At 28.2% G+C, this 27,384-nt stretch overlaps 2 protein-coding genes across 4 annotated transcripts; one reads left to right on the top strand and one right to left on the bottom strand.

Moving 5' to 3' along the window:
• LOC107437087 (protein FAM8A1) lies at nucleotides 1-8,723 on the bottom strand. The gene is made up of 5 exons (XM_043046311.3): nucleotides 8,351-8,723; nucleotides 5,668-5,788; nucleotides 4,334-4,460; nucleotides 2,978-3,129; nucleotides 1-1,016 (listed from the first exon to the last, which is right to left on the bottom strand). The coding sequence occupies exons 1-5, from the start codon at nucleotides 8,721-8,723 to the stop codon at nucleotides 860-862; spliced, it is 930 nt and encodes a 309-aa protein (XP_042902245.1). The 3' UTR covers nucleotides 1-859.
• Nucleotides 8,594-27,384, top strand: LOC107437088 (5'-deoxynucleotidase HDDC2). 3 transcript variants are annotated; one of them, XM_087164036.1, is made up of 7 exons: nucleotides 8,594-8,727; nucleotides 10,076-10,144; nucleotides 13,352-13,482; nucleotides 17,489-17,591; nucleotides 22,115-22,183; nucleotides 23,784-23,922; nucleotides 27,180-27,384. In XM_087164036.1, the coding sequence occupies exons 1-7, from the start codon at nucleotides 8,722-8,724 to the stop codon at nucleotides 27,263-27,265; spliced, it is 603 nt and encodes a 200-aa protein (XP_087020162.1). In that variant the 5' UTR covers nucleotides 8,594-8,721; the 3' UTR covers nucleotides 27,266-27,384. The 3 variants fall into 3 exon arrangements, with proteins under 3 accessions (XP_087020162.1, XP_087020163.1, XP_087020164.1); XM_087164037.1 differs by lacking the exon at nucleotides 8,594-8,727 and adding an exon at nucleotides 8,897-9,156; XM_087164038.1 differs by lacking the exon at nucleotides 8,594-8,727 and adding an exon at nucleotides 8,978-9,113.

Here is a 27,384-nt window from a genome sequence, read left to right as displayed (position 1 = left end):
TTTTTATGTTTGCTGTTTAGATACATCATTTATAATTTTAAAAATTTACTTATAAAAATTAGTCAAAAAGTGAAGGTACAAGTGTAGTAATACATAGTATTTTGTACAGCAACTATTGTTAAAAAAAATGAAAAAGTTAAATGATTTTTCTAAACATATAATATAACAAGATGGTTTGAGCATGTCTGTCATCTTGACAATATATGAACAAATGATGGCACTTATAGCAATGAAATTTCAAGTGAAGATAGATATTGACTCATTCTGATACAAGACAAAGACCAATTTTTGAGTTCTTAATTAACTTTTTAATTATAAAATTATCAAAATTACTTTACAACATTTGATAAAATTTTGCACATTATGATCAACTTAAGTGCCCTAGAATACAATCATAAAATTTACACTTTGAAAACTAAATCTTTAAACTGCAGAAAATTTGTATTTGTAGAGGAAAATGAGATAACATGTGGTAAGTCAGCAAACGACACATGAAAGTGGTGATAACAGTAAGAGGCTGTATTTGTATTACATTACAATTGTACAGTAATAATTTTTAGATGAAAGACGCAAAATGTGAAAGATATTTGTAAGTTTACAAATAATTAATGAGATGAGCAATTATAAGCATACATTTATGGTGCTTATAGTCAAAATCATTTAGTATTTTGTAAAAAGAAAACATAATTTTAGTGAAAAGTAATTGAATAATAGTATAATTTCTTTTATGAAACACAATCATAAGCATTAATATTCTTAAAATGGAAATAAACTTTGTTTAAAAAAAATAACTAAATAATAAACAAAAAATAAAGTAATTATAATGTGTATGTACAAAAGGAGGGAAATAAAATAATTTCTAATTTCTGTTTGCTCGCACGGGTATGTCTTCCACAACCATACTGCCACATATATGGTCATATGCTGTACGGTTGTATTGAAAAAAGTACATGGTGGCACAGATTGGGAAAACAAATGCCAATGAAAAATTCTTGATAAAAGATCGCAATAGTGCCCTAAAGCAAAACAAAAAAAAGATATTGTAATGAAACAAGAGGTTAATACAGCAGTAAGAAAAGAATGTGAGCAAGACAAATAATATCAAAAGCTTAGCATTTGGTAAAACTTCATCACACTACAAGAAAATAACAAGGTAAAAATATAGGAAGTATGACAGTTCAAAAATGTTTGGACAAAAGTTTAAAAGAGAAGACTTTTTTCAAATAATATATAAGGCCAACTAACTTCATTAATCATTTAAACACATAAAATTTACTTTACGCAATCTGATATAATAAAATATTTCAAGTTTAAAAATTAAAATATATCAGAATGCTAAAAAAAAGTTTCAATAAGTTTAACAATTAATTATTTTCATTTACAAATAACTATTTTTATTGTCATGTATAATACAAACCACACATGTAATGAAATTTTCTAAATGTGCAAATATATGCGAAAAAAGATAAATGAGGTTGAACAGAAAAATAGGCATGCTGAATAAAATAGTAATTTGTAGAAAAATTACTCTTATTAACATACAAACCCTTAAATCATTAACGCATCATTTATACCATTTGCAATAATAATTTAACAAACGAATCATTAGTGAGACATAAAAAATAATTTCAAAATTCTACTTCCATTAATAAAACGTAGAAGAAGACATTTTGATACAAGTTTACTTTTTAAAATCTTTATCAATAAATTTACAAATTACATGATAATAGTGTATGACAATATGTTTTATTAAAAAAACAAAACTAGTATTTATATTTAATATTTGTAATTTAAATTTTAAAATATATATGTAAGCGTTCAGTTGCAGAATTTATGAAGTAAATCAGCAGCAATATTTTCATCTAAATCTAAATTTGACTGCAACCTCAAAGCAGTCAGAGGTTAATTCAGCTTAATGTAATAAACATGCAGCATAATTAGCAAATATAAGGTTCCTAAAAATTATGCATAAATACTCCATGTTAAATTTAAATTGAATTTCATACAATGATTCTAAAAGAATGGAATAAATCCCAATACAGTAAAATCGGTAATCAAATAACAGAAAAATAACATTTTTACTTTCTGTTCTTTGCAATATTCTTTTAATTTGATGCTTTAAGTTTAATAAAAAGAAGTTTGAGATGAATCAAAAATGAGCCTCAGCAATTTTTCCCAGTTTGGTTGTTTGCTTTTAAGGAAGAAGAATAAAAGTTAGATGAAAAATAATCTGCAGATGCTGAAGTAATCTGCAATGTCAGCAGCCAAGATGGAGGTTTTCTGCTACAGGTTGTACGCATTAGCATTTTTATATATACATATAATACTTTCAGGAGTTTACAAATAATACTTCATATTAACTATATATAATAAAGATCTTGAACAAATATTTATTTTCTGTAATGATAATGTACTTGTGTGAGTTAAGTATATTATTGTAAAACTATTATAATGCCTTTCCTATTACATATATTTGAAATAAGCACTTTGTCATACAAAGACAATGAGTTGCAATACTGAAAATCATGTGACGTTGTTGTTGACGTATGCCTGTTTAGGCAGAGGGGTGCGATTGTTCTTGTTTTCCAGTGGCACCATCTATGGCCAAGAATTCGACTTCTGCCACACCATACGTCGCACCTGTTTATAGGGCGGACCCATTCATACATCCATAGATCGTAATTTTGACCTGAATCAGAGAACGATCGATCACCGATTCAGTACCCTCAGAGGTATTGATTTGTTATGGGAACATGGAGGACTTTTGTGGCTCGACAGAGTTAACGTGCATCAGTCACTTTACTACACGGGGAGTCTTCGGCCGGCGAGGTTCGAACCCATGAACTCTCGGACACGGGCCCAGCGCCCTACCGACCAGGCTATCCCAGTCTTATCATCGTGTGACGTAAAAAATAATAATAATCATAATAGCCTACAAATAACCAATTAAATTAAAGATATCTAAAATTGCACTAACCATGTCAATCCTAAATCTTTGGCTGGGTAAACTCTAACCATATTTGCATCCAAAGGAACAACTGTTTCACAGGAAACTACTCTAAGATGCATCAAAGTTTTACCTGGTGTGGCACCTCCATGACCCAGTATGCCTTTATGGATGAATAAAGCCTAAAATCATAAAACTTAAATGCTTAGTTACAAAAATCTTTCTAGATGTTGCATCATTATACCCAAAAACATTTGATTATATAAATGTAAAATTTAAAAGCCTCAAATTATTGCTGTCTGTAACAAAAACTTTACTTTTCGGAATTAACAAAGTTTTAACAATTTGAAGATAGATATAAAACAGAATTATAATGTTTTTACCAAATTTTTACAAATCTGTAAATTTAAAATTTAAATTACATGTTCAATAGAAGATTTTAATACATGTTATAGATATAAACAAATAGTATTGTTCACATTAGCATTTCACATTTTTTCCCGCATTTGATTATAATTGATGTTATAAGCATAAGACGTACCTAATTGCAAAAAAACTTACTTTACAAAGTAAAATTCTCAACATTTTAAATGCTAATAATCGACTATACAACACAGGACTTTAAGAAGTTAAAAAATGTTGGAAGCCAGCTAAAATATTTGGTAACCACTAAAAACATTAGTAACTCACCTCGTTTCTAGTTTGTTTGTTTTTTCCTCCTCAAAATGGAATTTTTTTTTAATACCAACCATAAATATTAAATACTGACATTTAGAATCTTTATCAAAAAAAATTAAAATAACAAAAATCTAGGTGTAATTTTTATGTATTATATTTTTACAAATAAATCTGTATATTATCAGAGAATTTGCAATTAAGATTTATAAGGTGCCATTTATTAATAGCAGGTTTTTTTTCTTCATACAAATTTATAAATTAGGAAGCAACTGTGTCAAAACTTTCGAGTCTGTGGGACGTCAAAAATTTCGAAAACTTGGATCCCAATTGCAATGCCAAGCGTATTTGCGTATTTCACGAGAGACCTGCAAATACATATCAGAAATAGGAGGGAAATTTCAAGCAGCCAGTATTTATTTACACTATTTTAAATTACAATGTAACATTTAATAAAGATCATACTACAGTTTTAACAATTTTTGAAACAAATATTATTGTTCTTCTTAACTATAAAATAATAGATTAATTGTATTAAATGATAATCAGTATTTTCATTTAATTCCATTATTCAACACAAAGTCAGTATTTTATACAAAACTATATATACTTAATTTATATTTTATAGTATATTATATTTTTAATACAAAAATGAAAATAATCAATCACAATTTACCTATGAATTTAAGATTAAGGAAAAATAACACTTACTTCAAAAATGCATACTACAAATCTATGAATAACTTCAAGGGCTAAAATTTCAGAAGTAACTTCCATTGCTCGTTGGTAATCAACTTTTTCATTTTTTATGATGTCTAAATCATATTTGTCCAAATTCCTAAATCAGAAATATATTTTGAGATTATACAGCACACCATTTTCATTTAATAACATCTTTTAGTGTTATGATCTTTTAAAATATTGAATTTCTATACACTCTATGCAATGTTAATGACCACTTCATTTATTTATGTAAAAGATATTCATAAAAAGATCAAGCAGTGGGCAGAAAAACTACTTTATTAGAAATGTAGTTTACTAAAACTACTTTTTTTTTTTAATGTAGAGGTTATAAACTAATTTCAAAATGTAGTCACTGTTATATAACTTTTAAGAGATGATATTTTCTGAAAACTTAAATTAAACCCATGTTCAACAAAGTTTTAAATCAGAAATTGGCTTATTCATCCATGAAGAATTAATAAGAAACATTTATTCATATTTAGATGGGCCAGTGTGTAATTCTAAACCATTTTTTTATAAATTTGATCTTATAATTTCAATTTTATATGCCTTACCCGACAGTGAATGTTAAATTTAAGAAATGCTAAGAAATTATCAAATATTTGCAATTTTAATTTGTTGAATGCTTTTCTCTTTACTCAAAGAAATAAAGTATAACAAAAATTATCGAGAAAATATGCTCCTATCAATTGTAATAGCATTAATGTTTCAAGAGTGTATAATCACATTTAAAAGTATAGCCAAAATAATTAATTAGCAATCATTTGTAATGGCTAATTTAAATATTAATTTTAAAAAGATAATTCTTACTCATCTGCCACAGAGGCAATCTCATTGTGTCGATTGACAAACCTGCAAAGATTTTTATCAAGCAAATTTAAAAGATTAGTAATGTTTGGACCTTACTTTTTTACAAAACTAACATAAAAAGTAGTTGCCAGGAATTGCTACAAACTATTTTCTTTTATATTCAGTACTTCTTTTAAAAAGCACCACATTACACTACAAACTATGAAAAAAGTAGTGATATTAATAGTTTTTTTACTTGTAGAGCGCTACTTAGACTAATACAAGATCAATAGTTAAATAAAATTATACCCCATAGTTATGAATCATTTTTTTTAACCTTAAACAAATTTCAAAGATATACATTTGAATTTTAATTAAAATAGTTGGATATAGTCATCTGACAGTATAAAAAGAATTAGGGCAAATATTTAAACAAATAACTTATTTAGACATTTTTAATAACTTTAACTTTATTAACATTAATATAAATATAACAAATTCAAAAAACTCACACTAAGTCAAAGAAATCTACAAGAATGTAAGTAATAAGGACTTTAAACAGCAGCAAGATGCAAAAATCAATTACTTCAGCAGCTAGTCTTTTAAAAAGGGATGGAACCAAATATACTGTTCCTAGAACAAATAAAAAAGTAAAAAAAAAGATCATTGCCAACACTAAGTAACAACATGCACAATGACAACACAAAATATTAGACAAAATAAATAATATTTTATATTAAGGTGACACTCTTAATTGGTAAATAATAAATAAAAAGATGGGATAGAAATTTCAATAATTTTTTTTACGTCTCTCGTGCAGTTGATTATCCCTAAAGTTTTCCAACTTTTTTGTAGGCAATTCTATATCAGTACCTGGCCCAAAACTAAACCAATTTAGGCAGTTTTAAGCAACTTCCAGGCAATGGCCTTCAAAAAACTAGATAAAACATCACAGAAGGTTACCAACTCGAGCAACTCTAGACACCTCTCTCAGCCTTCTGTTTTTTTTAAAAAACTTTTGCAAGTTTAAAACAGGGTTTGTTGATTTAAATCAAATGATTTTTTTAAAAAAATCATTGATTTAAATCAACAAATTTTTTTTATGTATATATTGATTTAAAAAGTTAAAAAACAGTGTTTTAAATTATTGATACTTTTATTATTTCTTTTCTTAGTTTTAAAATTTATTTTAAATAAATTGCTGCATTAATTAATTTTAGTTAACAAAATTACTTTCTTTCTTGGTATGTGTTAAATTCTAACACAATCGAAATTACATCTTTAAAACTCTTGACTCTTGAGATTGAAAGTACAGATTAAAGTAAACATTTAAGTATTTTTTTCTCATATGTTTACAGTATCTTTGACATTATCAGATTTTTTATAAAGAAATTTTGTGAAAAAAAAATTTCAATGAGTATATAGATTTTTTTTAGCTTATCTGTTTTGATATAGGATTAAAAACAAATATTTTAATATAAAAATATATAGATTAAATATTTATTTATTTTTTGATGAATGACTGCATTAATAAACACAATCTGTTACATTTATTTAGTCATTTTAAAAATCAAGAGAGAGAAAAAAAGGAAATGACAATTTTAAATTAAAATTATGATTTGGTAATTGAAACTTTGTTTTATAGTTAAAGTATTCCTTAAATTCTCTATTTCATCTAGTCTTTAAATTTCAATCATGCATTTGTTTCGAAATAGTTGCTATGCATTCAAAGCTATGTACTATAATGAAAAATTGTTTTAGGTAGTTAGAGCTTCTAAAATATTCTTATAATATAATTTTAATATTAATTTAATTTTAATTAAACATTTATAAAGCTTTTTTTGTCATAAATCAAAGTTCTTATAGTGTATTTGAATAAAAATCAAAAAAATCTGATTTAAATCAAAAAAATCCGATTTAAATCAAAAAAATCTGACTTTTTGATTTTTTCTAAAAAAAATCAAAAAAATCACGAGCCCTGGTTTAAAATCTCTTTGGTGCCGTGATAAATACAGTTGCCGCAAACAAGTACTAATAAAGAAATATCCTCCTTAAACACATTCCATTATAGAAATCTTTCCTAATAATCAATTTCAGTATAATATTTACATTGCTTATTTATTATAACTTTTATTTCTAACAGCATGGTAAGAAATTTTTTATTGTTTAGTTTATGTATTATTCATTGAAACATTAAATTGCCAATAGCTTTATTATTTGTTTTGATATGCTTAAAAAAGGGGGATATTTCCGTATCGTGATCTGTAGCACCAACTACAATTGCCTAGGTGACAAATAGATTTTAAACTTGCAAATTTTTTAAAGAAAACACATAGATGTTTGCCCGGGGGTGGCTACGAGTTATACCTTTCGAGTTGGTCCCTTTCTGTGATGTTTATTTTAGTTTCTCGCGGGCCACTGCCCGCAAGTTTCCAAGACTTGGCGATTATTCTGCCACAGATCATGATACGGAAATCTCCCCTAAAAAGTTTAAAGGACCCTTTTAATTTCTAATCATTCTTGATAGCATTAATATTATAACTGACATTGACTTCTTTTAAATGCTCTTGAATAAAGTGTAGCAGCAATTTCTTTTTAAATATAAATTTACTATTTGTAAGCATTTTTCAAAACTTAGAATTAGTTTTTTAAAAACTATGTAATGTGCATTAAGTTTGTTAGAATGAGACAGGTATAGTTTGTATATTTGTGGGGATATTTCCGTATCGTTATCTGTCGCGCCAACTACAATCGCCAAGGTGCCAAATAGATTTTAAACTTGCAAATTTTTTCAAAACAGCATGTCGGTGTTTGCCCGGAAGTGGCTACGAGTTATACTTTTCGAGCTGGTCCCTTTCTGTGATTTTTTTTTTTTTTTAGTTTCTTGCGGGCCACTACCCGTAAGTTTCCAAAACTTGGCGATTATTCTGCCACAGATCACGATACGGAAATATCCCCGTTGTATAACCCTAAATTAATTTTCTGATCTAATAACATATAATTTATGTGATAATTTTATAATTTCAAACTGCAATTTTGAATTGAGATTAATTCTACATAAACGCATAAACTTAGATGCAAACTTAGTAGGAGAAACATAAAATATCATAAATAATATCAACAGCTTTGAAAAGAAACGAATTGCGTTTTCATTTATCGAAAATAAAACAACACTTAAAATCAAACATTACATACCTGTTGAATGTGCAGCCCCTGAATTATTAGTTTGGTTTTGAAATGCAATATTTTGACGATTTGATTGCAAGAGCGATAAATTCTGATTAGGGAAAAAAGTATTCGGAAAGTTTCGATTGAAGTCAGTTGTACCGTCTGCATTACTATTTGGCAAACGACACGCAGTTTGTGAAATAATATAGGGTAATGTTATTGTCATACATTGCCAATTGTAGCACTGCCACAGCCATTGATTAACAGCTGTAGCATATTCTGAACTTGATTTATAAGGATATGTTGGAATAAACACGTTTAAATCTTCGGGATTATTAGACTGGGAACTACTAGAATCGACGTTTCTTCTACGAGGTTCATTCGTTTCAGAATTTGCCATGACGGTATTGCTAATCCCCCTGCAGTGATGATCAATAAAATTCTTTAAATTTCAGTTAGGGGTGGTGGTAGTTAAAAAATTTTTAAATGAAAATCATCAATCTTCTAATGTAGTTGTACTAATTGTTTATTTACATGACCCTAGAAATTGTTTAAGTGAAAGTTAAAGTTAGTGATTAATTCCAATGTCAATAATTTTTTAAAGTACAACTGATATTTTGTATCTGTTACTTTTCATGATTGATTGAACTTCAGCTTTGGTTGATTAAACAATCTATCAATATTTTTTTAAATTTTTCGAACATTTTTTCGAACAGCGTTTTCGAGACGAAGAAATAACCATAGAAATAACCAACGAGAACCAAACGAAGAAATAAAACAGCTAAAAAATGTATATATCATAGATGTAAAGGCAGGGACTATATTAGTCCTTGGTATATATATATATAATAAATTTTAATATTTTATTGAATGTAACAAAATATTTAAAGAAATTCAAATGAATGTTCTTGCCTGTTTGTTTTTTTCATTTATTATTATTATTTCTTCATTCGAAAGACACATTATATTTTTAAAAGAACTATAATGTCAATTTTTATTAAAATTAATGAATTTTTTAATCTTACATATTTACTTTCTACTGATGTTTAATTGGAAAAAAGAAAAGTCAATAAATTAACAGTTCATAAAAAACGCACGTTCTAAAATTATTATATAAACTTTTATTTTTTACGATTTTATTTGCTTCTGTTTCTTACAAAATAGTTGGGAACCTTTATTTAGAACAATACTACCATGTATCCTATTCATTTTGAAGTACATTTTTTCCCACAGATTTAATTATACAGTAACTTTTTGTCATTTACTGATGCTTTTATATTATAATAATTATCAACATAGTTAGGTATAAATTGTTGTACAACATTTTTGAAAGATCGAGAAAATTGATAATATTTTTTAGAGAGTAAATTATGTTTCTACTGATAAGTAATTAATTGACTAATTGGAAGTTTCAATTTTTAATGAAATTGACTTCATATCAGAATCAATAGCCTATTACATGCTATTGGCTGCTCAAATAATTTAATTGTGCTAGAGTTATGCTAATGGAATATTGGCAAAGGTCTGATTTTCATATTTGGTGATAACTCTCGCATATGCTCTCACCACATTTATTAAATTAAATTTAAAAAAATATAGTGGTGTAACTTGCCTCTGTACCATGCTTCTCAACCATGTACTTTTAAACTTTATTGATCTATGTACTTTTTTACCCCAACAAAAAAAGTTTGCATTTTTTATTTTAATTAAAATATCAAATTTGAATTGAAATATTTTTTCTACCAATTATAGATGGCTGAATCTTCGCTAAGTTCCAATAGAAGCGTCTTGGATTTTTTAATGTTGGTTGGAAAACTAAAGGTAAAATTTATAAATTGTTTTATTATTTTTATCTCTTTAAATTTCAAAAACTTGAATAAAAATGTCTTTTAATTTAAAAATTTTTTAGATGCTTACTATTTTCTCCATTCAATTTTAATGCTTATTACATATTTTTATCAGCTTTTAATTTCTGTTATACTTTTTTTTTTTTGGAAAATGCATCAAATTAAAATTATATCTAGTAGTCAAATTTTATAATCAATTATGTATTTAAATGCTATCAAAATTCAATTGTCAATTTATAATAATTTGAATAAAATTTTGATTTTTAAGAAATTATAGGCTTATTAATATTTAGTTCTCAAATGTACATTATTTTCCACTAATGTTACTGATGATATATCTAATTAAATTAGAAATCTTGACTACAACATGACTGTATATACACAACATATTAAATTAATTTTTATCTATATATATTTACAAAAAAGTGAACATTTCTCATGATCTTTCATCAGAATAATCTAAAATAACATAGCTTTATTTAATTAATCATTTTCTTACAGAATTATAATTGAATCATAATATAAAATATCTCAAAATTTACGCATATGCAATAAAAGGCTGTCCATAAATGGGATCACATTTTCTTCTCACTATTGTTGCCATTTATCTTTTCTTTTCTCACAAAGTATCACATTTTATCATACCACACATCATGCTGCGTTTTATAAACAAATGTTTGCAATTCTGAAAGAGGATAAAACATTGTTTTAGATAATAGATTAAATTTTTTCTGAAGAGAACAGCATTCTTACCTTTTTAAAATAAAAAAAATATATACATATTTGATTTGCTGATTTTAAATGTTTCAATCATAATGCTAAATTGATCAATTGTACCTTGTGATATTTCATTTTCTGAATGCTCTTACTTGTTTTTTATGACGTTTTCTGCATGTACCAGAAACTATGAATAAAAATAAATCAAAATTATCTGCATTAGGGTGACCCGGGGTAATTCACGATCACTCTGTTTCTGGGGTAAATAATGATCACCTGAGTTTTATTTAAAAAAATAATATTTTTTTTAAATTTGAGACATGGACAAGAATGCTTGTTCACTTTACTAAAGTATAACTACTTTTACTTAATAACAGTTTTTTGTTTAATCTAACAAAATAAGTATCTTTTAAAATGCTTTCTGTATTTTCCATTTCAAAGATGGGTTTCAAAATGTGCACATTTCTGCAAAGATCCCCCTCCTTCTCTTAATAATAAATATTTTGAGTTACTTTCTTTTTCTTTGATATAAAAATAGTGTAGGCGTTTGCTTAATTATTTCACATTTACTGTAAACATTATAATTGATTATAGGAAACTATATCAAATGTTGCCCCCTACAGATGGGGTAATTATTGATCACTGGGGTAATTCCTGATCATTGTCATTTCTTCTTATAAATAGTATAAAAAATAGCTAATAAATAGTCAATTGCCTTTTCTTAAATAACAGTTCATATTTATTAAGTGGAACAACTATAAAATATATTTTAACTATAATCATAAAATTTGTTTTTAACTGTATACAAGAAAAATGTGTTCTGATATGCACCATTTCTAGCATGTCTTACCTTGCTTCTATCTTAAATTTATGTGTGTACATTGTTAGAATAATTTTATAGTTGATAAATTAACCTAATATAAATATGGTGAGAAATTATAAGCTTAAAAAGGATACTAAGCTTCTAGAAAGCAAAAATAGTGAATTTCTTTTAATGATTGAAAATGAAAATTTCAGTGTGAGAGCTGCTGCCAGAGCTGAAGTGTTAATCTTTATTCCTGATTTTAAATAAACAGTTTTATTAGCTGCGTAAACATATCTTTTTGGTTTATTTGTTTGATCTTAATGTCTTATTTGTTAATTACCATTGTATAATTATTTTTAAACAGCCCATTTACTATAAAAACTGGTGATCAGTAATTACCCCAGAAATGATCAGGATTTACCCCAGAATTGATCAAGAGAAGGGGTAATTCTTGATCACTAAAAATTTAAAATCCTTTAAATTCTAATTAGATTTTCAAACAAAAGAAGGTAGCATAGGACTCATCTCATATAGCCTCAAACTTCCAGAAAATATTGAAATTCTATCTTGAATAGTTTTTTCACAAAATAGATGTTTGCATTTTTTGATCAGGAATTACCCCAGGTCACCCTAAATCTTGCTTTCAGTTTGATCCATAAGAAACTTTTTTTTAAGCTGAACTTTTTAGATTATTAACAATGTTTGTTATTTTTTCTTTAATAAAGTATAGGAAGTGAAATTAATAAATATTTAGTTTTATAGGACTCACTGAATCTAAAAACTGGCCATTTAAAATCCAATGTAAATTACCTGTTTTTGAACTCTTCAATTTAAATCATACGAACACAAATCTGCTACTTTACACAATAAACAAATTAGTGCTTAGTGAGTGGTTTTAGAATTTTTTATTTCTTACAACAAAGATTTATATTTTTCACAGTTATATGTAATCATTCAGGTAAGAAAAAGGTACCGCAGTGTTAAGACACGGTTCCCAGCAGATCACCAAAGCCAAGCATCACTGGCTGCGGTCATTGTGCGGGTGGGTGACCACTTGAATCAGTCTGCGTAGGGACCGAGGGTGTGCGGTAATGGTCCTTGTTAAACTGTTCTACAGTAAAGTGCTCGACTTCGCATGCAGGTCGTCGGGCTACCGAAGCGGGGGCGCCATCTCCTTTGCAGAGGATCAAAATTGTGATGGCATGTCTTCAAATCATCCTCAGGGATGTTTCCCAGACCGTCACCAATGACCCATTGTGCAGCTCTAGTGCGACGTAAAATGAACTGCAGTACAGTACAGGTAAGAAAAAGTGCTACCCTCAGTTTTTTTTTATTACGCATTATGCACTGAATTATTTTAACTTAACTCCCTTTATCACAATTTTTCCATCAGTGTTGATTTTTTTTTTTTTTCATTATGGTGTAGCATTTCTTTCTAAAAATAAAATACAATATTAAAAATTTAGATTTTTGATACTCAAGTTCAAGTATCCAGAATTTGTCAATTCCCACGCATTCCACATAGTTGAACTTTTACTGTATAAGCTGTTTACAATATAAGCAGTTTTCTTTTATTACGCACAGCTATTAATTAGGAATTGTTGTTATCTAAAAACTGTAGGAGACAGAAAATTAATTAAATGCATTCCTTGCCTTTAGCACATTAAAAGAACTGGTTGGGTGCGCTCTAATGTTCCAGATTGTGAGACGATTGCTGGACATATGTATAGGATGAGTGTGATGGCATTTCTTTTAGGTGATCAGATTTCTTCAAATCTTGACAGAAATAAGTAAGAGCTCACTATAACTTTTGCCAGTTACCTATTTTATTATAAATTAATCTGCTTCCATTTTCTTTATTTGCCGAATATAGTATGATCTATATATTTGCAGCTAATCAGCGAAACCAAACAGGGCTGTTGATACCTATAAGGCATATGGCAGAATTTTGAATTTTTGTTTGAACTTTCTGCGACAATTCTCCCTTACACTAATGTCTTTCTGACAGACATTTTTGATAGTAACAAATATATATAGTATTAATTTAAAGCAACAAAAGGACTTTATTTACAAAAAAAAAAAAAAAAAAAGACCTTTACGTATAGAATAAAACTGTATATAATTTTTTTAATTGTCAATGTAAGAATTTTTTTTTATAATCTACATATAAAAGAATACATATTCTAATATTATGGGTGATATTCTCCTGTTTTGACAGGATGAAAAAATAGCACTACTTATTTCCTTTTTTGCATTTTGTAAATCGTCATCGCATTAAAAAGAGACATTAAAACTGGAAGAAATCCGTTGCAGTAACTACTGAAAAAAAGATCAACAACAAATTCTTGCTAATCAGACTTTCCTAAAAGGAGTCACTCTAACTCATGGTTTCATTTAGAGATTCACTTGTTGTAATAAATAATATTGTATTAAATATATATTATATTAAAAACTTTGTGGAAATTAATTGCAATAATTGCGGAAAAATCTTAAGAAAGAAGCGATAAGATCATTGCATCAAAAAATAAGTACTCTAATACATGATTTGAAATTCACATGTTATACAAAATATATCAGGAATAAATATAAAATATGTTTAAAATATATTGAGATCTTTAAAAACCATGTGTAAATTAGTATCAATAACTGTAAAAAAAAATATCAAAACACCACATCTATGATCAGGGTTCCCACGGTCCTTGAGAGTCCTTGAAAGTCCTTGAATTTTTTTTTGCTAAATTTAGGTCCTTGAAAGTGCTTGAAAAACGTCTTAGGTCCTTGAAAAACTTGATAGGTCCTTGAATTTGTCCAATACTGCTGGAGGCCCTTTTTATAAAACACCCGCGGATATTTCTCGTTCTTTCTGTTTTGTTCCCGAGCTCTCTCATGTGGTTTTTAACGCCACCGTTTCTAACCGGGCGTAGCGTCTTGGTGTCTGCCAAGCGCGCGGAGCACAGCAAACAATCAATGCGTTCGGGGCGAGACTCCGCTTCATCTTCTGTCGCATATGCTTAGATCTTCTTTTTTCTTATCGAAACTGGAATACTCTCGAATTTCATAACAATATGTACCTTGTAGTTTTCAATAAATTTGCCGTTTTACCATCCGCACTTGTCCTTACGTTTGCGTCATTTCAAAACTTTATTGTAAAGCGTATTCGCAAAGGCACGGCTTTGTATTTGTGTTATGTAGTTTAGACTAGTTATGCCTGGGAAGTGCTATTTTAATCCCCAATGGATGGATAATCAAGCTTATTAAGAATGGATTTTATCGATGCCCGAAAAGAAGTTCAGAGCCAAGTGCCGATTATGCATGAAGGAGATCGATATCGCGAAAATGGAAGAATCTGCTCTGAAATCACACATCAAAGAAAGGTAAAACAAAAAAGCAGTCTCATGCCCTGAGTTCTCTTTTTCCAAAGACATCAACATCTAATTCATCTGGTGTAAATACTCCTTCAACATCGTGTGCCCCATGTGAAGCAGAAACTTTAGTGGCCGAGGTAACATTGTCTTCTTATCTGGTCAAAAGGAATGTGCTTGATGCTGAAATTCTCTGGAGTCTGAAGTGCATCACTAGTAATTATTCATGTAACTCCTGTGAAGGGATTAGTAAATTGTTCTCCAAAATGTTTGCTGATAGCTGTATAGCGAGACAATTTTTTTGTAGTGCCACAAAGTGAGCCTATTTGGGCTCCTTTGGATTGGCACTATACTTCAAAGGGATTCTTATAAATGAGCTGAAGAATGTTGATTGCTACACTGTACTCTTTGATGAGACGTTAAATCAGTCTCTACAATCTAAGCAGATGGACATTATTGTAAGGAATTGATAATAAAGTTTGCACTAAGTATCTTACCTCCCAATTTATGGGTCATGGAACTGCAGAAAATATTTTGTCCTTGTCATGCCTCCATGTTGGGATGGCGCTGTCATCAAGGTAGATGTTGTAAAAAGACAGAGGAGGGAACGCTCTGATGGAGAGCGGAAGCGAATTGTTTAGGTGGATTGGTTATAGTAATTTTCTTCAAACTTCATTTTTTTTTCCTTTGTTAATAAATATTTGTGTTGTTAACTGGTTACCATTTATTTGGCCAATTGTGATTTTGGGAAGTATCTGAGTGAAGAAGGGAAAAGGAGGAAAAATTATACGTTATATCACAGCACGCTCTCTTTCGAGAACCAGAGCATAAATCAAGGTATGAGATTTATCATATTCTGTTTATGAAAAACAATTAAGAATTGTGAATTTGGGAAGTACCTGAATGAAGAAGGGAAAAGGAGGAAAAAAGCAGAAGCGAATTGTTTAGGTGGATTGGTTATATTAATTTTCTTCAAACTTCATTTTTTTTCCTTTGTTAATAAATATTTGTGTTGTTAACTGGTTATCATTTATTTGGCCAATTGTGATTTTGGGAAGTATCTGAGTGAAGAAGGGAAAAGGAGGAAAAATTATACGTTATATCACAGTCCTCTTTTTACAAATGCATGGATGATGGTTAAAAACTCTCTAAAATACTTCAATTATCCATGAATGAACCCTATGTCAATTGGAAATTCTATTAGAAGCTTCAGTGTGAATTAAAAGAGAAATATTCCCACCAGGTCATATTCATTGGCAGTTGTGGATTACACATAACGAATAATGCTTTTAAACATGGTGAAAATGGGATATGTTCCTTCTAATTTTTATTTTCAGAAAGAATTGTTGCTGCATAACATTTAGAGAAGGTTGTGTAAATTATGGATGAATAATTTCAGAAACGATGCTTAATCGAGGAGAGGAGGGGGTTATGGAATACCTAAGATTTAGCTCTGTCTTTCATGCAGCCTTCACATGGAAATACACAGGATTAAAGGATTTCACCATTAACACCTCATTACCATTAGTGATAGATTGTGCTGAAAATGATTTTGTGAATTAATCTGTAAAACCAGTAGGGTTGTTTTTAAAAAAATATAAATTTTAGTCCATAATACATATACTCTCTTCTCTCTATATAGGCAAAGCATTTAGGTATTATATTTGAAATTAATTATTGCCACAACAAGCATTGTTGCTTCTAGTAAAATAGAAGAGAATAATTTTTAAAATTGGTCTTAGATTAAGGTCCTTGAAAAATTTTGTTGAGGTCCTTGAAAAGTCCTGGAAAGTCCTTGAATTTTAATCTCATCATAGAGTGGGAACCCTGGTTGGTGTTAATTGAGCGTGTCAAAAAGTGATTAAGAATTTAAAACGGTTGTCACTTGTTGAAATAATCAAATGAAAAAAACTATGTGGAAATAATTGCTGGTAGCAATAATTGCCGAAAAATCTAACAAACAGTGAATTCACTGCATTAGAGACAAATTAATCAAATGTTCATGTTGTAATAATATCGGTATTTTAAAAAATATCATAAATAATAGTTATAATCATAAATAATAGTAAAAAATTGGTTATAACTAAGCAATGAAAGATATCAGGATTTTAAAACTCCGAATGAAAATTCGTAGCAACAATTTTAATGATCAAAAGACTACCTATATTTACTATGGAATCGATGTGAGCTGTGAGTGATAAAGTGAAGACTCAAATGCGCTATTTAAAGTTTTTGTGTGCTAATGTCATGTTAAAATTATGAATTTAATATCCTAATTATAGTAAACACCATTTTAAGTGAGAGTATCTAATAACAATTACCATATATTTATCCAAATATGAAATATATATTTTTGGTTACTGGATCATAATTGTTTTATTATGCTGCTATGTTTTTTTTTAAGTATTTTCTCATGTACTCTAATGCTCTTTAGGTGCATAAAAATGTGTCTTGTTCATGATATGGCAGAATGCATTGTTGGTGATATCACACCTTTTTGTGGTGTTAGTGCGGAAGAGAAACATTCACGAGAAGTGGTATGGTTTCTGTTTTACATTATTCTTAGTTAAAAATATTTATCATTTGATTCAGACTAAAGGAATTGTTGTTCAAAAAAATTTAATGAATATATTAAAAATTTATTAACAACATTTCATATTAATAAAGCTAATCACCATAAATTTATATGCATGTGCATAAATTCATGCTATTTTTTTCCTACCAAAAATATGGTACAAACTTACTTAATTACATTCAAAATATATGTTAATCATTGATCTCTATTTTATTTTAATACTAACGTTTATGTTGCGTGTTTTAAATTGAACATAAATCGCTGTTCTAAAATAAAAAAATAATAAAAAATTATCTGTAAAAACTACTGCAAATTTTTAACTATTCTCACAAATATCTTTGCTTGAAACTGAGTTGTCATAAAATTTAGCATGTGACAAAAAGTGGTACAAACTCATCTAATTGTGTTGAAAATATATGAAGTATATGTTTATCATTGATCTTTGTTTTATTTTAATTTTAAAAAAAATTTTAAGTTAAACAAAAATCCCTGTTCTTAAACAATCTTGTTTTTGTTTTTAAAAATTATTGCAAATATTTAACTATTCTCTCTAATTTCTTAACTTGTAACTGAGCTAGTAATGAAATTTAGCATGTGACATGAGTAGGACTGGGCTATAAATCGATATATCGCGACATATCGATTTAACGCCTATATCGGCAAACCGATACAGCAACTTTCATTCCAAGCGATGCATCAGAACCGTCGAGTGAAGAAGACGATATAGCGATACACGCAAGGACTTTCTCTTACATTCCGATGCCAACTCGCGCTGTGGAAGACAATATTTTGTCTCGTTATGTTGAGACGGCCTTGACTGATGAGCGGTAGAATCAGAATCACTTTTGAGACCTTATATCGTTATATCACATGTTCGTTTTCGCACCTTCGCGATTTGAAATCGTTTCTTGTAGATTATTTTCAATGGGATTAACTTCGTGATCGCCGTCGTAACCTTGTTCTGAACGCAATCTATTATTGAAAAGAATTTATAAAGAAAAGTTTCTTCATTAATTAGGTAAGTTTTTTATTTATTTTCTGACAAAACTTTTTTTATATTTTTAAATGTGAAAATTATCGGAAATCTAATTTAAGGCATCCATAAGATATTAAATTACAAAGTAAATAAATTTGTTAGGTTATTTTTTTACTTTCTTTTAATTTATTAAAAACCTTTCGGATAAAACTTTTAATAATTTAATGGGCTTCTATTACTGATTTTAAATTTATAAATCTTGAGTTGTTTTTATTTTTAGAAATAAAGTTAAAACAAAACTTATTTTTTGGACATAAGTCAATAAACTTTATTTGTTCAAAAGAATTTGAAAAGTTTGCGAATTTTATTCATTTCTTTTTTTTTTATCAATTACTACTTTGTTTTATTAGAGAGTAAAATCATTATTTTTTTTTAATTTTCGTTTTATATTATTAGTTAATTAGCTAAATATATTACCGAATATCACAATTCTTTTGTTTTTATTTTTAAGAATTTAATTAAGAAACTTTGCCTTACTTTGTTTTTCGTTCATAATTCGGTCATTATTTAATTTAATTTAATTATTTATATGAAATAATAATAAAAATAGTGTTTAAGAAGCATTTTTTTTCTAAAATTTATTTAGCTCTTTGTTTTAAGCATACAAATAATTTTTTAAGGAACTTATTTTTTAAATTTTGTTCCTATGCTGTTAGGTAAATATATTGATAAATTTCACTTTTATTTATTTTTAAACTAAGAAATCTTTTGTTATTTGCGTGATCATTTTTAGAAAATATAACAAAACTTGTGTTTACTTCTTCATTAAGAATTTGAGCATTACGATCGAACTTAATAATTCTGTAATTATTTACGCATAATAGTACAAGCAAATATTGATTTGTTAAAAAAAGTTTCTTTTTTTAAAAAAAAAATATTTTTAACACTTTGTTAAGAAATTCATTATACACTTAAAACAAACTTTTTTTTTAATTTTTTAAATTTTCTTTCAATAATTTCTGCTAGATATCTTTATAAAATTCCCTTTTTATTTTTAAACTGAGAAATCTTTCAGAGAACGAAAATTTTAAGAAATTATTACAAATCTTATGTTTACTTTATAGTTTAAAATTCCAACATTTTTAATTTTAAACTTCGGCTTTTAGTCAATCTAACTTTTATTTTAATTAAAATATATTTTGAAATTTTAAAATCAGCTTTTGTTTAATAGCAATATTTTTTTTCATTAAGGGTGTTTTAGGGGTTAACTTAAATTAAGACTGCTTATACCTTATAAACGATAAAGAAGTGCAAATATTTCATTCTGTATCTACACACATTTTTTCAGTAAATATTTTAAGTAAGATTTGTACATCTTAGTCAATTTATTTAATATCTTTCTTTAGCAAAACATATATATTTTCAAATTTATAAATTGATTTAAATCAATATGCGTATGAAGTCTTGATAGAAATCTGACTTTCTGTGCCTTAAAGTAAATGAAATTCAAAAATACTATATCGCGATACATCGCTATATCGCGATGCAAAACTGACGATATATCACGATATATAATTTCTAATATCGCCCAGTCCTAGACATGAGACATATTTACGTCTCAGAACCAGAAGAAGTTAGAACTATTTATTTTGCACTAAAATCAAAAGAACTAGGCTATATATAGAACACATAATCTCTAATCATGTCAATAATGGAAGCTGTTATCGACAATTACAGTTTGTGTTTTCGATTCACAAAAATCAAGGTGGTTCGGTGTTGCCATTCCAAATTTTGATTCATAACTCACAAAATGATAATAGTTTGTTCTAGTATTCACTGTAGAACTCATGAAACATTATTGGCAGTGTTGCATTTGTGTTCTAAGTTGCCAATGTCAATATTTTTTAAGTTCTGGCATGATAACATACTTAGGCCATACAATAGTTGTATGTAAATTACTATCTGGTTAATACTCACAGTTTCAATATCATGACACAAATCTATTTCATGGATTCACCTGAAGACAGCATGATTTGACCAAGTCAGTTTTACAGTACTGTGTTTTATCAGGCAGTCTTTTATTCAGATAGTTATTGGTCATTCTTTCTACGTATCCTACTACTAAGACCAGCAATGGAAGGAGATTGTGATTTACCCTACAAACACCTCAAGAGTTAAAACAACAATTATTCTGTATGCAGGGTTGCCACAGGCGACTAAAATGCAACTATTTGCAACTTTTTTGGCATGAGGCGACTATGACAACTTTTCTTGGCTGAAAAAGCGACTATTTTCAGGAAAAGGAGACTTTTCTGAACTCCTAGCAATGTTTTTTTTTTGTAAGCATAAATTGGGTGCAAAATTTGCACCCCACAAGATAGTTTCCGAATACACTGAACTCTTTTTTTTTTTTTTTTTCTTAAGAAATTTCGAAATTTTTGAATTGCAAATTTGAGTCTTCACTTTTTAATTCGTTCAATCTGCACAGACTCCATTGTAAGTCTATTTCATTCTCAGTGATTATTACTACGAAATTCCGCATGATTAAAAAAATAATAATAGTTTATATATATATATATATATATATATATATATATATATATATATATATATATACATACATACACACATATATATACAGGGTGTTCCAAAATTATCTTTACAACTTCTAAAATTCATAACTTCGAACATAAACAAGATATTTATATTCTGTCTTTTGTGTATTACTGCAACTAATAAAGTTTTTTTCTCAATAGGCTGAAAAGTTATAAGTGAGGATGTGGACACCACAACAGAAAGCTCAATGTGTCTCATGGTTCATAGAGACGAAATCAGATACACAGGTTCAACGGAACTTCAGGACAAATTTCCAAAGAGACCCACCATCCAGACCCTCCATCCGTGCATGGCACACAAGCTTCATGAGCACCGGAGCAGTATTGCATAAAAGTGGAGCCGGATGACCCAGCACAAGTCCAGAAAATGTGGAGCGAATACGGCCATGAGACGCATTGAGCTTTCTGTTGTGGTGTCCACATCCTCACTTAAAACTTTTCAGCCTATTGAAAAAAAAACTTTATTTGTTGCAGTAATACATGCAAGAGACAGAATATAAATATCTTGTTTATGTTCGAAGTTATGAATTTTTAAAGTTGTAAAGATAATTTTGAAACACCCTGTATATTAATTCATCAACAAAATTTTAGTGATATTTTTGATGAATTTTTGTTCTTATTTAAGCAATTATTTTCCTAGTTTTTGGCTACTATTTTCATGCTTTAGGCTACTAAAAGCAACTATTTTGTTCGTTTTTTTCTGTGGCAACCCTGTGTATGCAAGCAAAACTTAATTTAGCAATTTAGGCCAGTGGATAGACAAATTTAATGCAGTCAATTCTTGGATTGTTGCAACCAATGTCTAAATTTATTTCATTATCAGGTATCTTTAACTTAATTTTTATTAACTCTTCGTTTTAATTCTATGTTTAATGGTATTCTAATTGATTTTAGGCTGCTATGAAGAGATTGTCATCTCTTGTTGGTGAAGAAGTAGGAGCTGAATTCTTGAGCTTGTTTATGGTATGTTTTATATATACATATTAAAACTATTGTATCTAAGAATTTACAAAAACAATTTATTTTAGTCACAAAAGATCTCATAATCTATTACGGTAAACTTAAAAATTCATTTAAATTCATTTCCTAAAAAGTAGTTTTTTAATATTAAGTTTATAGTCTACTTTAAGCAACATAACTTAAATTGTAAAGCAACTTTATAATGTTATAATCTGTTGTTAATTGCATTTTTAAATATTTATTATTGTTATTCATGTTTACTTTTAAATTTTAATAAATTTTTATGCATAACTAATAAAATGCTTAAAATAAAAGTTTTCATAAAAATTAAATTTATTTTATGTATTTATTCAATTTATTTGATATCAATGTACTGTAAGCATATCATTATTTTAAAACTTATTCAAGCAGTTTTCTTTAATATTTTAGGTACTGTGTTATGTATGTTCTACTTTTGCAGGTTTATTACACTTTTTTTGCTTTTAATTTCTAAATATTTTCTCTTTCTTAAAGTTCTCTATTTCATTCTCATTTTCTATTTCTTATTTCTTTATTGAAAGCAATAAATGATATGATTTGGTCATAATTTATGTCTATCGAGTCTAATTGTTAATAAGTATTAAGCATTCAAAACTCTGACGTATTACTGATGCATTTTTTAGCTGTAAATTGTCATTACCATACACAGCACCTATTAAGGTTAATAAGCTTAGTTTCTTAATAGTATATATTTTGAATTTTGGTTTTTGAAATATATTGTTCCCAAAAGTATAATATTGCTTCTGAAATCACAATGCATTTTATGTAATAAAATTAATCTGTTATATTAAGGAAGTTTCTTATTATAATAAGTATACAGGGTGTGTTGAAAAGTGCTTAAAGATGCTTATTTTTGATTTACGTTATTTAAAAGCCCTTCAAAGTGCTTTTTTTATATGGGGTTTGTAAAAAGGGCTTAACTTTCTATCTTTTGGAGAGAAAAATTTTTTTTCTTTGCCGTGTCAATTGTCGTTCTAAATTACAAAAAATGCATGCTTTTCAAAATTTTCTCTGCAATATTTATCAGAAACTAGTTGTTTTATTATGATTATGAAAAGTTTTTGAAAATGTTTTTTAATTTTATTGATTTTATGTTTAGAAATTAAGAATTTTAAACGATAGAAAAAATAATTTTTATTGCTGCACAGATCCTAATTATGATTTTTTTTTTGTAAAGTGATTAAAAATCCTTTTTGAGTGCTTAAAAGGTGCTTATTTTTTGTTTAAGAATCTGGCTGCGCACCCTGGTATGTTCTGAAATTTATTTTTATACTATCTTGCCCATAGTTTTATACACTATATATAAAATTATCAAGGCTTCTAATATAACTAAGTTGATAAAGGATTGGTTTCTTTCTAAATATGACAACGTTGATACTTCTAAATTTCTTGATGATTTAAACACTCTAAATGTTTTATTCGGTATAACTATTAAAATCTTGAATTATTGTAAATTTGTAACATTTTGTCAGCACCGTGTAAATCTTTAAGAGATGTAAGTTGGGGGAAATCTACTCATGCTAATTTTCTTAACACTTTGTTAAATAAATTATCTTGATTTCAGGAATATGAAGAAAAGGAAACTGCAGAATCTAAATTTGTACATGATTTAGATAAGTTTGATATGATTCTTCAAGCGTATGAATATGAAAAAGAGTCAAACAATTCTCTAGACCTGCAACAGTTTTTCAATAGCACAGAAGGTAATAAAATATTATTTTTAAAAACACGGTTTTAACTTTATTTCCTGAATTTATCTCCTGATTTTCTAAAACCAAAAATGTGAAATAAATTCTAGAGTTTTGTATTATTTTCCTCTGAAGTGTAACGGAAATTCTTCTGTTATGTTTTATAATCACAGAACAATGGCAATGGATATACTTAAATAAATATACACATCCCTATAATAAGCGCCAATTTCAGATTTCAATAATATGATTTAGCAAAACAAAAATTGGCAAAGTGTTTATTTTTTTAACTCTCTCTCAACCTCTTCCAGTTTATAACTTTGAGAAGTCTTACATTTTTGTCTGAGCAGTCGAGCCAACGGATCTTTGGTCTTCCCGTTTTTCGGGCTCCAGATGGTTTTGCATTGAAGATCTTTTTGGTAGCCTGATCATCATTCTTTCTAATCAGGTGCCCTGCCCATTTTAGTCTGTGAACTGATATACATTTTATTATGTCTGCTCTTTGTAGATCCTATAAAGTTTTGAATTTGTTCTCTCTTTCCAAATATCATTGCACTTTACAGCTCTCTAAATGCTTCACAGTACTTTTCTTTCGAAAACCACTAAAATTTCCTTATCACCTTCAGTCATTGTCCTTAGTTTCAACCGTGTATGTAACTATGGGCCTGATCAAAACTTTGAAGAGCAGTAATTTTGTTTTCCTGCTGATGAGACTATTTTATTTATTTATATATTTTATTTAAATCTAGTGGTGTAGCTAGCAGTGAGTGAGAGGGAATATCTACCCTGTGGTATAGCCTCATAAGGGCACCAACTTTATGATAAATGAATTTTAGGATAAAATGCTTTTCTCTTTTAAATAGCCCCAATTTAATTTGCTAATTGGGAGACCCTTAACTTCCAATTTTTATTCAATTTACCTAATAATTTGACAGGATGTTTATTATTATTGTATGTTTTCTTTTCACACAGTTTTATTTATTTGTTTTAATTAATACAAATTGACAATATATTGGTTGAAACAATGCCTTTAAAATAAGCACTTATCATTCAATCAAAACCAATAAGCCTAATTAAAAATATTTAAGTGTAATAGAAACTACAATTGTATCATACACTGTTACATTTTCAACCAAATCAAATGAAAATGTAGAAGTTATCGAGTCACATTGTTTCAACATTATGGGCGCCGAGAATGAGTTTGCCCCTAGGCGCCGTTAATCGTGCTTAAATTCATTACTTTTTAAATATTACAAAAATCTTGTTCCTGAAAAAAATAGAAAAAAAAAACATTTTATTTAGTAACATAAAAATGTGGATTCAATGGTTATTGACTGATTGTAATAAAGAGTTTCAGGGGATTAGCTATTAAAATTTTCTTGTATAGTGAACTCTAAAACCATCAATCAGTGCTAAACAAAATCTCTGCTTTAGGCAGTTTTCACTTTCACTCTTTGTAAGAACGCTTTTTCCCCTTTATTTGTTTTTATATAACTTAAAGATTAGGACTCCATTCTACTAAGGTAATTAAATAAAACTTAAAGTAAAGATTCAAAGTAAAAATAATTACAGCTTTACTTATTACTAAGTTATATGTTTATTTACAATTAACACAATGAGAGATACATTTTCTGGATTTGTAGCAATAAATATTTTAATTTAGATGAAATCCTTAAATGATGTTTACTTGTGTTTCCTATTTACAGCAGAACTTCAGTTGCATATTAAAATTCTGCCGTAATGAACACTATTTCTGTTTTATCTAAAATAGAAAAAGTTTGAAATTGTTTAGCACCCTTTCAGCTTCTTAGCAACTCTCAATGTCACCAGTGTCTCCATTTTCTTTTAAATCTTAAATATTAATTTTACCATCCCAGTCTTCATTATATTCATATTGTTCAATTAAGATATTCACTGAAATATGTCAATATTCCGCATAAATTTGTGAACACTCATTTAAAAATAAATAAGGGTAATTGCGCAAAACAAATTTGTCTAAAACAAATTTTCATAACTCTTGATTTCTTCTTTTACCTTTTTTTTTTTTTTTTTTGAGCTATTTAAATTCTTGCTTATGCAAATTAAATTCCTGTTATTAACCATAGGGTTTTCTAAGACTTTTACAATTTTCTGTTTTAGACTAAGTTCCACTTTATATAATGTCTGTTTCAGATAGAGTTTATGATAGAGTTCAGATAGAGCAAGTAAATATGCGTGTAAATACTTAAAGAGCTAAAAACGTTTTCATCGAGTCACTTATCTATAGACAGCAAGTAGATCTGAAACTAGTTTAATTGTAATAAGAAAAGTTAAGGCTATTTTTTTATGAGTATGAATATTCAAATAATTGAATATAGGCCATATACGGTGGTTATATCTTATATAATTAATTGTGGTTATAGCCTAAATACGTGTAGCTACTCTGGTGTAAGAAATTAAGAGAATTTGCAAACTTGGTCGATTTTCTCTGGAACTATTGGACCAATTTTAATGTGATTTGATGTGTACATACATTGATACAATACGAAACAAATAACCATTCAACAATTGTAACGCATACACGTGATCGTGCGCAACACTCATTGGAGTCGTAAGGTATGAAACAGTGGTTGCAGAATAAACTTTTACAAAATGGGTTAATCTGGGGTATGGTCCCCTCTTACAGATATACAGTAGGTACTTGCAGCGTTATTTCATACTGAGCCACGTTATTTCATAAAGTGGCTCAGGTTCAAATCCCAACAATGGCTGGTCGATACAAATTCTGCTCTCGTGGACCACAGTGCTGACATAAAATATCCTCATTTTACAGATCATAGATTAAAATCCTCTTGATGTCGAACTAAACGTTTTTGGTTCTCCTCTCCATGTAACACAAAGGTGGATTGGTTCCATCAACGAGTCCTTCACAAAGAATAATTTGCACCAATGCTTGTTTCAGGAGTTCCCTTGTCTTCTGGATTAAGTCAAAATTAAATGCTACCAAGTTGAACTGTGGTAGTTTTGAACTCAGAATTGGGTCAGCTGTTCACCCATTTAAAACGTGGATTTCGCAACAACAACAAAAAAAGTTTTTTCTTAGAAAATGGTTTCTAAAATTATTCAATCAAGTATGTAATGCTGAGACTTTATTTTTATCAAATATTTTTAATTAACCATTTTTTTTCTTCAAATTTAATTCAGGATTTTCCCAATAGTTCTTTTTTTTTTGTGGGAACAATGAAGCAAACTTTATGTCATTTGGATAATGCATGGTTTTTGTTTTATTCCAGGTATATTTCAAAATCCTATGGTATTGGAATGGGTGTCAGATCTGAAAAAACAAAGAGGAAAGCCTTCATCCAAAGATTCTCTTTAAATAAGATTTTGGACAAAAGAATTATTGTTAGTTGTGATATTTTTTATAATTAAATCTTAAAAAGTTTATTTATATATTTTGTGTGGTCTTTTGTTAATAAAGAAGAATTTAAAATATTA

This window comes from Parasteatoda tepidariorum, chromosome 5 (genome assembly GCF_982258835.1).
Source record: "Parasteatoda tepidariorum strain Cologne lab strain chromosome 5, Ptep-v5.0, whole genome shotgun sequence".
Taxonomy (NCBI): Eukaryota; Metazoa; Arthropoda; class Arachnida; order Araneae; family Theridiidae; genus Parasteatoda; species Parasteatoda tepidariorum.
This window is presented reverse-complemented; position numbering and strand designations above follow the sequence as displayed.